The sequence below is a fragment of the Ictidomys tridecemlineatus genome, chromosome 8, assembly GCF_052094955.1.
Source record: "Ictidomys tridecemlineatus isolate mIctTri1 chromosome 8, mIctTri1.hap1, whole genome shotgun sequence".
In the NCBI taxonomy this organism is placed as follows: domain Eukaryota; kingdom Metazoa; phylum Chordata; class Mammalia; order Rodentia; family Sciuridae; genus Ictidomys; species Ictidomys tridecemlineatus.
In genome coordinates, this window is record NC_135484.1 from 51,571,832 (window position 1) to 51,585,784 (window position 13,953).

The following is a 13,953-nucleotide window of genomic DNA, read 5'->3' on the forward strand; positions in this document are numbered from 1 at the left end:
TTATTAAGAAAACTAGAGTGTGCCTCGCGTGTTCTGTGAGGAGAGCTTCTAAGTGGCTCAGCCTCCTCTCTGTGACATCTCCGTTCTACAGGCTGAGGCGACCCCGGGAACCCTAGAAGGCGGGGAATGGAGCCAGTGACCTTTGAGGATGTGGCTGTGAACTTCACCCTGGAGGAGTGGGCTCTACTGGATCCTTTCCAGAAGAAGCTCTTCAAAGATGTGATGCAGGAAACCTTCTGGAACCTGATCACTATAGGAAAACAATGGAAAAATCAGATCACTACAATTTCAGAGGAAATCTAAGAAGTCAAGTGTTAGAGAGACTCTGTGAACAGAAAAAAGATGGTCAATGTGGAGAAATCCTCAGCCATATAATAGATTCTCTTGTTAACAAGAGAAGTTCTGGAGTAAAACCAAGTGAACACCATATGTGTAGAGAAGTCACCATTGCTGATCCATCCCTAGCCGTGCCCCTGACAGCTCATACTGGACACAAAGCACATGAGTATCAGGAACATGGAGAGAAGCCATATGAATATAAGGAAGATGGGAAAGCCTTGCATGATCCCCAACGTTTCCAGAAGCATGAAAGAACTCACACAGCAGAGAAACCCCATGTGTGTAAGCACTGTGGAAAAGCTTTCAGTTCTTCCAGCTACCTTCAAATCCATGAACGAATTCACAGTGGAGAGAGACCTTATGTGTGTAAGCAATGTGGAAAAGGCTTCAGTTCTTCTGGTGACATGAAAAGGCATGAACAAATTCACAGTGGAAAGAAACCTCATGTGTGTAAGCACTGTGGAAAAGCCTTTAGTTCTTCCAGCTACATTAAAATCCATGAGCAAATTCACAGTGCAGAGAAACCCTATGTGTGTAAGAAATGTGGAAAAAGCTTTAGTTCTTCTAGTCAAATGGAAACACATGAACAAATTCACAGTGAAGAGAAACACTATGTGTGTAAGCAATGTGGAAAAGGCTTTAGTACTTACAGGTATATGAAAAGACATGAACAAATTCACAATGGAGTGAAACCCTACACATGTAAACAATGTGGGAAAGGCTTTAGTACTTCTAGATACATGAAAAGACATGTACTAATTCACAGTGGAGAGAAATCTCATGTATGCAAGAAATGTGGAAAAGGCTTTAGTACTTCTAAGTACTTGAAAATCCATGAACGAAATCACAGTGAAGAGAAACCCTATACATGTAAACAATGTGGGAAAGCTTTCAGGCATTCCAAAGCAATCAGAAGACATGAAAAAACTCACACTGGAGAAAAACCCTATGTATGTAAGCAGTGTGGAAGAGGCTTTAGTTCTTCTACCAATTTTAAAACACATGAACGAATTCATAGTGGAGAGAAACCCTATGTATGCAAGAAATGTGGAAAAGGCTTTAGTTCTTGCAACTCAATTAGAATACATGAACGAATTCACAGTGGAGAGAAACCCTATACATGTAAACAATGTGGGAAAGCTTTCAGTTATTACGGTTCAATCAGAAAACATGAAAAGTCTCAAGAACACTGGAGAAAAACCCTATGCATGTAAGCAATGTGGAAAAGCCTTTACTTCTTATAGCCAGACCAAAACTCATGAATGAGTGGCTGGAGTTGTGGCTCAGTTGTGGAGCACTTTCCTAGCACGTGTGAGGCACTGGGGTTTGATTCTTAGCACCACATATAAATAAATGAATAAAATAAAGGTCCACCAACATCTAAAAAATATTTTTTAAAAACACATGAGTAAAATAACAGTGCCAAGAAACCTTATACATGTAAGCAATGTAGGAAAACTTTTCAATTCCCCAGAACCCTTCAAATATATGAAATAATGCTCAATGGAGAAAAACCCTATGTATGCAAGAAACTTCTAGCTCTATTGGAACTTCCAGCTCTATTAGAATATGTGAACGAATTCACAGTGGAGAGAAACCCTGTACATGTAAGCAATGTGGGAAAGCTTTTAGTCTTTACAGTTCAATCAGAAAACATGAAAAACCTCAAAAACACTGGAGAAAAACCCTATATATGTAACCAATGTGGGAAAGACTTTAAGCACATGAAAACATTCACAGTGAAGAGAAACCTTATACATGTAAATAATGTAGGAAAGCTTTTTATTTTCACAGATCCCTTCAAATACATGAAATAATGCACAATGAGAGAAATGTTGTGTTGTTAGCAATGTGGAAAAGGCTTCAGTTCATCTACCATATGAAGACTTTCAGGGTGAAGAGAAACCCTATACATGTACACAATCTGGTAAAGCTTTTCTTCATTCCTATTTAGTCAGAAGACATGAAATAAATCACACTGGAGAAAAATCCTATGTGTACATGCAATGTGACAAAGCCTATGGTGATTCCAGTCCCCTCAGACAAAATCAAAGATTTCACAGTGCCATGAAACATGCATGTGAGCAGTGCGGGAAAGCCTTCAGTCATTCCTCCACCCTTAAAATACATGGAAGAATGCATACTGAAGAGAAACCCTGTGTGTGTAAAGAGTGCAAAGAAGGCTTCACTGCATCCAGGTACCTTCTCAAAATTCAAGGAACTCACACTTGAGAGAAACCCATGAGTGTAAGCCATGTGAGAAAGTGTTCCTGTTCACAGTTCCTTTTGATACCATGAAAAAGATCATAGCGAGGAGGAACTTTAATGATGTCAGCAATGTGGGATAACCTTAATTTTAAGATTCTTTTAAGTACATAAAACACCACATGGAGAGTAACCCTGTATCAACAAAAGAAATGGGAAGTCTTTATTATCACATGAACTTGTGAGCAAACCTAATAAGCAGCTGCAATAACTTGTTTTTTTGCTGTGGAAGTTTTGACCCTTGTTGCCATCTTGGTTCACTGTGCCCATATAAATGAGCACAGTATGCGGTGGAACCTGCAATAGAAGACCTGTGCAACAATCTCTCTTTGGTTCGTATGTAAGAAATCACAGTGAATGAAAAACCCTGTGAATGTCTGTAATCCCAGTGACTTGGGAGGCTGAGGTAGGAGGATTGCAATTTCAAATTCAGCCTCATCAATTTAGAGAGGTCCTAAGCAACTTAGTGGGACCCTGTCTTTAATAAAATGTTAAAAAAAAAAAAAAGGGCTGGGGATGTGCTAGATGGTTAAGTGCCCCTGGGCTCAATTCATGGTACACAAACAAAACACACCAAGAAAACCCTATGAATGTGAAAAATTCTTAGAAGAGTGATAACAGGTGTAACAGTTTCGGAGGCCTATGAAAATTCCTCATGTAGCAGAATTATGTACATGCAATTAATAGAAGAGCATGGTGCAAAATACTTTGATTTGGTGTCTCCAGAAAATGTACTACCAGGAGGCATGTCCCAAAAGTTATATTGTATTCACCAATAATTTATTCTCTTTTTTTTTAAAAGAGAGAGAGATGAGATGAGAGAGAGAGAGAAAGAATTTTAATATTTATTTTTTAGTTTTCGGTAGACACAACATCTTTGTGCGTGGTGCTGAGGATTGAACCCAGGCCGCACGAATGCCAAACGAGCACACTACCACTTGAGCCACATCCCCAGCCCTAATAATTTATTCTTAAAGTAGATTCTCTGCACTGTGTTTCTGATTTGTATTCTTGAAAGTAAAGATTGAAGTGAAACACTTGTGCTACCTGAATTTCCTAGGTAGTGTATTCTTAATCAAATCAAGTAGTGAGCCCTCTAACACTTTGAACCATGTTGGATCAAAAGCAAATTGAATTTTATTTCTAATATGTTATTAGTGTTAGTTTGTAGGTTGTTTTTCAATATTTGTGGCTAACAGGCCACTGAAGAATGAGTCTTTGTTCATTGTTGCCAACATCCTACTGATCTCACATGATGGATTATGCATACCCTCTTTTTATAGATACACAGACAGATATGTGTACATGTATACATGTATGTTTCTCTTCAGGGGAAATATGACATTTTTGGGGGCTGGGGATGTGGCTCAAGCGGTAGCGAGCTCGCCTTGGCATGCGTGTGGCCCAGGTTCCATCCTCAGCACCACATACAAACGGAGATGTTGTGTCCGCTGATAACTAAAAAAAAAAAAAAAAAAATGAATATTAAAAAAGAATTCTCTCTCTCTCTCTCCCTCTCTCTCTCTCTCTTTAAAAAAAAAGAAAGAAATATGACATTTTTACATGGATTTTATATTTTTCAGAGTCTGGCATATTTTTCCATCTTATTGCTGCATCATAATTACACATAATGTTGAAATTCATTTTTCATATTGTACATGCCCATGATATAGCAATAGATGTATGTTTTCTTTAAGCCAGATTTCTGTGCATACTTTTTTTTAAGAGAGAGTGAGAGAGGAAAGAGAGAGAGAGAGAGAGAGAGAGAGAGAGAGAATTTTTAATATTTATTTTTTAGTTCTCGGTGGACACAACATCTTTGTTGGTATGTGGTGCTGAGGATCAAACCCGGGCCGCACGCATGCCAGGCGAGCGCGCTACCACTTGAGCCACATCCCCAGGCCTATGGTTTTCATTATATCCCATGCTTGTATAATTATGTCAAAATGAATTCTAATGTTATGTACAACTAAAAAGAACCAATAAAATTTATAGAAAAAAAAAAAAAGAAAACTAGCTCTGGAACTACCTTATCTAACTTTGGATTTTCTCTTCATCTAAGACCTTCAGCAGATTATTTTCCTAATGTGACCCTTAGTTTTCTCATCTGTAAAATGCCCATATAACAATACCAATATTGTAGGGGTTTATAAAGATCAAATGAAGAAATCCATGCACAGTTTCAGCACAATTTCTGGAAATTCCTCATCATTGAATAAATATCCATGACATTAAAAACTCTTTTAAGTTAAAGACAGAAATTGTATCACTATAGGCAAAATGGTGAAATATAGTCCTGGAAATGCACTTTTTCCTATAGGACTAAATATATTCAGCACCAAACCTATGGTTGAAGCATTAGACCACTATTCTCTGAAAGTTTAATTCTTGGTTTACTTTTTACAGATTTGTTTTCATGACTTTCTGTGACTTGGGAGGAATATATTTTAGAGAGTGAATATTCCAGGTAGAGTAAGATGTTTAGATTTTAAATGATCATTTTTAGTAACAATAATCCTGAAAGCTGGTGTTATAAATGTAGAATAAACAAGAATCTCCATGTTCTTTGCCTGGTCCAATTTTCAGGGTTGAAATTACAGTGAGCAACCACATGGGATGAAGGAGCATTTATTTTCATAGAAAAGACAAGCTTTTCATTTACTAAAAAAATGGTAAATATTTCAAGCTGAGGGTTCATCTGCATCATGCAACCCTTTATATGCACAAGCATCTATCGCAGGCCCTGTGGCAGCCTCACGGAACTTGGGAGACATGAGGAAACAGTAGGCACATGAGGCTGACATTCTAGCTACAGCATTTGCTGTTAATATTAAAAAATAATAAAAAATTCTTTGCCTTTAAGCCAAGAAGTGGGTATCTTTTTTCACTATCCAGGATATGGTAATAGGCTGGATTTTTATTTGTCCATATATATCCAGCACCCAACAAGGCAAATAGAATACATAATACACACCTTAATAATGTTAAAACAGATTACAAGGTTAAAAAATATCTTATGTTCTCTTTGAATAACAGAGTCTAAAAAGAGAAGCACTGTTTTGAGGCAAACATAGTTACATAGTTAAAATATTCTTTATTTTGTTTAAAATAATTCCATCTCAGTATATATCAATTATTTTCCCAAATTACAGAACTACTCTGTAAAATTCAAATATTCTTCAGTGAATATTGTCATTTTATTCTATTTTTATCTAAAAATGTATTATGCCTTAGAGCTGATGTAACATACAGTTAAATGCAATGAAATAATAATGAAAAATCTACCCAGGCAGGTTAGATTAGAATATTTTCCCATCTTATACAAAAGCAAATGAAAGCTATATTTACATGTGCATACTTTTCAGAAAATGTGCTTATTTTGGAATTAAAATAGGTTCAATCTGCTTACCTGTTGGAACACAATAAAACAAGACTATTTTAAAGACTCAAATACATACTATTTTAATACAAATTTATTCAAAAAATGATATTTCTTTAATGAGTGGGCTATGAAAATAGACTGAGTTAAATAGAATAATAAAAAACAAAGTACCAATCATATTTTATACAATTTAAAATGTAATTTTACCTTGATTTTTAAATTATTTAAGTATACAAAAAAGTTAATGTATACATAGACTTTGGAAGTGGACATATTTAGTTAACTTACGGTCACATTGCTCTTTATAGAAACTGGTCAATTTCAAGGTTTTCATCACTGTAAATCCCTTTGTTTCATAATAAACCTTATCAAACACATATTAAACAGTTATCTTCTGAAAAAAATCTTATTTCCTTTGTAGAAACAAAAGAAATGAATCACTTCACATTACATCTGGATACACAGGTGTATATGCCTTTAAAATGAATGTGCCAATCTTATTTGCTCTGAATTTTTTATCCTTTGATTCTTTACCTGGTGCTTTACAAGGTCTAAAAGCCTCAAAGCTTTGGTTTGAGTAGTGCCCAAACGTAAAGCAGAAAGCACAGAGTTTGATCTGAAATCCATAAAATCAAAAGTTTTCCTGAACACAAATCCTGCATTTTACCATCTAACTGTGAATTACAGCGGGAACTAAAGTATCTCTTTTATTCCTTTCATCCCACATTTTGAAGGACATTTGAGGACTTGATTTATAGCTTTGAGGAAGTAAGTCTGGATGTTAACAAGAAGAATTTTAACGCCCAGTTGAGTACGTTCTTTCAAAGATACACCTTCAGTACCTAGTGCCCTTGTTGAACTTTTTGATTAAATTGTTCTGACTAGATTGTATGTCCTAGAGAAGAAAATTCTTCCCAGTCAATTTTTTTTTTTTCACCAATACGGTCTTAGCACAATCACTCTAAATTGTGACATTTATATATTTAATAAAATTTATGTTATCTGAAGGGTAGAATGTATTTATAATTGATTTAAATCTTAAATTGTAAGTAGTGACCTTCAAGTATGACATGAAGATAATGTACAAACAGATATATGTCATCTGCAACCTGCATGGGGAAGGAATAAGTAATCCTCGGAGATGTGACACACCTGGAAATACAAGTGTGAAAAGTAGTATTAAGAATAAAGCAAAAGATAAAGGAAAATATTTTTCTGAAGCAGGGGCTTGGAAAAGATCTGGTGGGTCTGCCCTTAACAAAAAGAAAAGCCTTTATTTACAGTGAAACACAACAAAAAAATTTGTTGTGAGAAAGGGTTCTTGAAGGTAAACAAGAAGCAAAAAGCTGTGGGAAAGTTGACCTGATTGGGGACTTATCACTTTGGCACTAATACTTTCTCTTCCATGCAGCTGGCACCTCAAAGCTAGTTGGACTCTCTGGTTATCTCTTTCTACCTGTGAATAGTTGTTTGAAGCTAGGACTGTATGAGCCAATAAATTCCAGGTAGCATAGAATTCTCTTTGAGCAGGACATTTGCCAAAGCAACCAAGTAGTCTCAGATCTATGAGATGACACTCTTGAATTCTCCAAGGGGCACACCTCCCCTTAGGGATGGCTGAGACACACCCACAGTTCATCTGCAGGGGGCTTCTCACAGTCATACATAGCAACTCTTTCTTATAAGGGGTCAAATTACATGGGAAGTATGGGATAGAAGACAAGATTTCATTGTCTAAACAGGCAGCTCAGAAATAACTTCCCTTTGACATTGGAGCAGTGAGCCTCTGTAACCTACTAAACTGGTTTGCCAATATGTGTTAATTTTTTGAAAAACAGTTTGACAGATAGATGGAAATATTACCAAAAATCACTTGCTAGCTAACCAAAGTGTTTGACATATAATATTCATTGATACACATCATCTATTTTCTGTATACTTTTTTCTGCCTTCCATTAATTTAGATTGATTCCTTCTCCTCAGAAATAAGTATATGGTGGGGATAGATCTTGAAAAAGCAAAGATATTGTGCTAGTGGAGAGAAGTTTGCAAGATACAGGTAGAATTAAGGACCAAGCCATAGCCTTAGAAGCTCCCATTAGAAATTGCCCTGAATCACGTACATGCATTTGTTTTTGGCATGATATCTGTAAGTGTCCTAAGTTGATAGCACAGGTATAATTGGCTGAAAGATATATATTAGAATTGCCAGACATTGAATCTCAGTAAATAGCTAAGTGACTGTGTCTGATTTTTTAACAGCAATTTTTCAAACGTCTCCACAACTGCAATGAATATAAGAAATTCCCTATTTTCCTCTATTTTGCAACAAAATATTTGCATCTAGTTGCTTTCAATGTGAATTAATGCTAAGTATTCAATATGAAAAGTGGTGTGACATTCATTTTTAAATTTCATGCTCCGTGTCACTTCACCTCTCTTCTTACTAAATTACATTTGGTCACACTTTAACCACACAAGATGATGCAGCAGAGTTATATCTGGAAGAGGGGCAAATAGGTGGAAGGGTGCAGAAGTATATTGCAAAAAGATTAAAATTGTGTTTACAATTCTCCAGTTAAAAATATAAAAAACCATGGTCCATAGGTCAAACTATTCTTAATGATAATGGGACCCACATTATTCCTAAGGGTAGGATCCTTAAGATAGTAGCATAAACTTTGCTTCCTGACTATATTTATATGCATGTTTAGGATTAGTTCATTCCTTTCCATTCTTTTACATGTAGTTGATAAGGTAGTTTATGTAATTTTTTTCTATAATATTATAATTTCTTAAGATCTACCCATTAAAATATTATACTTATTGCATTATCATTAATTTCTACAATGAAAAAGAGTCAGAATGTTTTATTGTACAAGATGTTAAAAAGATAAGAAAAATAGTCTGCAATAATTTAAAGAGATAAGTGGAAGTTAAAATGGTTTAGTAATTCATATAGAATCCTTAGGTATCTTGGTTTTAATGAATGCATTATGCTTGATATGGACAAGACATTCTGTTATGGTTTAGATACTAAGTGTCACCCAAAGCTCATGTGTGAGAAAATGCAACAAAGTTTGGAAGTGAAATGATTGGGTTATGAGAAACTTAACTTAACCAGTGCATTTAAGTGCCTGGTAGGGATTAACTGGGTCCTAAGGTAGGCACCCAGGTTGTGGCTGGAAGAAGTAGGTCATCTTGGGAGTGTGACTCTGAGGATATATTTTGTTCTTGGTGAGTAGAGAAGTCTTTCTGATTTTTGGTGTGATGTCTTGAGCTGCTTTACTCCTCCACACCCTTCCACCATGATGTTCTTTCTCACAAAGGAATGTAGCCAGCCATTTATGGAATGAGACCTTTGAAACTATGAACCCCAAATAAATTTTTTATCTTCTAAAATTGTTCTTGTGAAGTTTTGAAATCACAGTGGTGATGAAGCTAAGACACACTCCTTAACAATGTAAATATTATTATCCTCATTTTATATGAAAGAAAACTCAGTCTCAGAGACAGGGGCCTTCATTTACAACCTACACTGAAATTAAAGAAGAACGGGATCTTTTTCTATCTCTACTTTGGCTGTTCAAAATTTTACTATATATCCCACACCTTCCTTTCAATCACTGATTCTTACTTTTAAGAACCTTAAAGTTTAATGTTAAAGGCAGAAATATAAAGAGAAAAGTACAACAAAAAGATAGGGAATGACTAAAAAAGGTGTGATACATTTGTTTTGCTGGTGAAAAAATTTTCAAAATATTAATAAGATTACCTAAGACTCAATGAAGGACAAGGCATTTATTTAATTGAAGCCTTATAATAAAAACAGTATGTGTAAAACTAAATGCAGTCTATATACAGTTATATTTTTATGTAAGTGGGCACATAAATAATAACCCACCAACAATGTGAAAAGTCTGTTTATTGTCATTAGGGTGTCTTATCAAAAGGGGCAATCCATAGGCTACATCTGCTTTTAGTCAAAATCCAGTGTCTCCTACTTTCCTACTCTGCTGCTTCTACACAGTATCTCAAAGCCAGTTTCCTTATCTATATAAGTAGCTTCATAATTCTTACTCTTAATTCTTTCAATATTCTTAATATTTTTATTAGTCTTAAATGCGATGATTTTTTAAAATTCTTGCTTAATGCCTATAATGGAGTAAAGAGTACCATGAATTGTTTCAAAGTTATCATTTGTGATGTGCATATGATGCAGAGGTTGTAGACAGAAATTGGAAGTTGATATGAAAAGAATATTCTGGCAAAGGGTGCTGCAAGTGCATGGTGTCATCAGTGAAAAAATCTTTTGGGGATTATGATTGATACAACCAGGATGCTAGACATAAGGGAAGAAGATGATATTGACATTCACTTTAGCTCTAGAGAAGATGAACATTTTTCTTCTTCAAATAGCTTTCTTACATTTTTGCCCTTATGAAATGTTGTTATACATTTTAATATTAAATCTTGACCTGGGTGCAGATTTGGTATTTGATGCAAGAAATAGAAACCTATGGAACAAATGAAGAAGCAATTCTGGGCCATATTCAGAAGGAGACATCAAGTTAAATCTCTTTGGTGTAACAATGATAATTTACTTATAAGACATGAAGCAAAAATAAATAAATTTCTCAAAAAGGAATGAGAAGGCAGAGCAGACACTACATCTGGATATAAAAAGTACTCATTAAGGTCATTTGTTCTCAAGCAATATCCACTAATTCTGAGTAATGGAAACAGAAGGGTATCAATGAAAAAGGATTTTAGTAGGATTCAAAAAAATAAGCACAGGTCTAAAAATCCAGCTTGGTGAAGATCAGTAATCATAGCTATTCCAGGTCTTTGTTAAAGAATACAAAATGAAAAAAAAGTCTGACTTCCAATTTCATAAAAGTGCAATTTTTTTTGAGTTGGTGTGTTCCAAACATCATCTGGGCTGGTTTTATCTGCTCAAGATCTGTATTCCAGGCAGAAAGAGCCATTAGTCTGTCTAGACTGTGTTTCTTCCATCACATGCTCAAGCAGAGAACCCTGATTAAAATCCCAGGTTAACTGTGGTTAGAGGCTTCCTGGTAATGTTCCTAAAGGGAAATTGGGCTTTATTGTCATAAATGAATTAATAAATTAATAAGCAAATTAATGAATAAATAAATAAATAAAATGGATAGCAAGTAGCAAAATAAAAATAAAAATTTTTATTTTATTTTGCTCCACAGTTTTGAATTTGGAATAAGTAGGGTAGAAAGCTGAATCAAGAGAAAATCTGGGAAATGATGAGAAATTTGAAATAACTAAGGCAAGTCCTGTGGGCAATTTGCTTCTCAAATGGAAGGGTGTTTTATTTCATTTAAGGAAAGAGAAGTGGAGTGGAATGTCTTGATCTTACATTGGTATGTTCAAAATAGATAGAAGTTTCACATTTGGCTTTGCATCTAAGAACTTAGACCTGTGTCTGGAATGTAGCTAGTACCTAAATCTTTGATGGAGGAACAAATTACTTCTGCATTTTATTTTCTGTATCAAGCACTTTGAATAGATCCCTGAAAATAAGAGTTTATAAATAATTTAGAATTCTGATTAGGAAACTATATAGACAGTTTTTGTGACAATTTTTTATATAGTATATCTATTATGAAGGAGAACTTTTGGTGAAAGTAAGTATAAAAATTTATAGAAATAAATTTTTATAGCATATTTTAATGCAAGATAACAAACTTATATACAAAGTCTAAAAAATAATTGTATTTGTATCCATCCTTATTTAAAACCTTTGGAACAGGCATTGGTAACTTTGTTATAAAATAAAAACAGCTGCAAAGGGAAGCTCAAGGAAGTTTACAAGTGCATGCAGTTGGTAGGAGTTGAACTGGGATTTCATTCTATATCTTCTGGCTTTTTGCCTATAGAAACACATAATGCAGCATTAATCTGTATACTTAAGACTTCTTATCACACAGATCTTATAATAGAATCACCTTAGTTCTAGTTCTGCCATCACACATAAGTGAAAATAAAAGTGACAGTAGGACCAGGAGAAAATCTAAAATTGATAGATTCTTGTTTATTGTTAAGGGTACCTGAAAAAAGTGAGAGAAAATTTTCAGATATCACTTCATTCTCCTCAGATGATGAATGTGATGTGTCAAGAGCATGGAAAAACTGGCAAAGTTTATTAATTAACCCTATAACACTTTGATATAATTGATGCCATTGTTTCAATTTGACCAACTACCTAAGAGTTCTAAGGTGTGGACTATTCAATAAACACACAAGAAAAGCAGAGTGATGACCTCAAATGCAATCCTGTATAAAAGAAAGTTCAAAGTAGTAAGTTCTAAAGGTATTAAATTCCTCAGGCATTCTTTCTACATAAATCTTTATATGCAGTTTTAATAAATAAATGAATATAAAGCTGTGATTTGTTTAGTTAACTTTAAAAAGCACTGCAAAAATGTTGTCTACCAAAAAAAAAAGTTTAATCATCTCATTTAGAGGCAAGCTAAAAAAAGGCAGCTATGGTGTGGGGAAAAGAACATTAGACCAAGATTTTAATTTGAATTCCACTCTTCCACTTAGCTGATTTCCATAGATATATTATTTGATCTTTCTAAATCTTATTTTTCCCTATGAAATATGGAGATAGTAATATATTTCTGAAACAAAGGTTCTTAAATGAAAGTTTGGGAAATGTTATTGATATTTACATTTACATTTAGGAGTATATATTTGGGGATGTATATTCTTTAAAATTTTGCACATCTTTCTTTAAGATGTCAAAATATCCTGTAGCAGTTTAAAAAAATACTGAATCAAAGTAATTCAGATTCAAAGTATTTATAAGAAACACAATTGAATGGAATTGCAACACTTATAGTTCAATCAATAATTTGATTCTTAAATATGAATCTGAATTCAGGGCATACAAATAGAAGACTACCCTTTAAGGACTGTGCACATTCAAATAATCAAGTGTATTGATATCTACAGAGCATCCATCATTTCTCCATCTCATTTCTTTTTTGTTTTAAATGTGTGTGTGTTTGCTGTTGTTGTTATATAACTCTTTCAGGGTAAGGAGATTTTATTTATCTGTATGTTGGTTATTGACACATGTATGTAAGAATGAATGGGAAAAATTGCTGCATACACCACAATATAATTAAGATAGTATTATATGTCTTTCAAAACAATAGGGTCACTCTGTATGAAGGATTTTCTTTACAAACTAACATGAAAACTTGAATTATACATTGTAATAATGTGTCTTAGTGCAGAAACACTAAATGCATATTTGAGCTAAAATATCATATAACTACCAGTGAATAGCCTTTTTTTTCCTATTTCTATTTTCAACAAGATTTTTATTGACATGCTGGTTTTGTGTTGTTGTTTGGGGAAGAAGTTGCAGAAAAAATTTACATACTAAAGAGTAAGTTAATAAGCTCATCCTGAGAAACCCAAGTAGGAAGAAATGCATGTAACTAGTGCATTTTCTAAAGTTAGGTTGTTAGAATAAATTATGCATACTTTTAAATCTTATTGATCCAATAAAATATTTTGGTGTCAAGCATGTTGCAGATATGGTTCTAGGCATCAGGTATACGCATATCAATAAATCACATGTGTGCTATTAAAATCTGCCAACTAAAATGTACTAAAAAAAAACAGAAAAAAAATAGTGATAAGAGTAACAGGTGACACAGGCACAAAACTCTGACCAAGAGTAATGAATTGTGTGCCTGAAGAGGGAGCTCTGTTGAACCTCTCAGTCAGTATAGACCTACTTATCCAAAGAGTACCATGAAAAGTACAAAGACATAACTTGGACTTGAGGTTGGCATTGTTATTGATTATTAAGCATTTTGGTTTCTTGAATCTCTGTGATGATGATCAGAAAGCAATGCCTAAATTGCTTTGATTCATAGGTAATTAAATGACTCTCCACCTCACTTTGAGCTATG

The 13,953-nt window shown here is 34.3% G+C and overlaps 1 protein-coding gene across 1 annotated transcript; it reads left to right on the forward strand.

Moving 5' to 3' along the window:
* Positions 1–263: 263 nt before the first annotated feature.
* On the forward strand, positions 264–2,210 carry LOC144365767 (uncharacterized). The gene has a single exon (XM_078018513.1). It carries the CDS (start codon positions 264–266, stop codon positions 1,551–1,553), a length of 1,290 nt encoding a protein of 429 aa, XP_077874639.1. The 3' UTR covers positions 1,554–2,210.
* Positions 2,211–13,953: the final 11,743 nt, after the last annotated feature.

Coding starts and splice junctions, on each gene's coding strand:
- LOC144365767 (XM_078018513.1), top strand. CDS start 264: ATGGAAAAATCAGATCACTACAATTTCAGAGGAAATCTAAGAAGTCAA.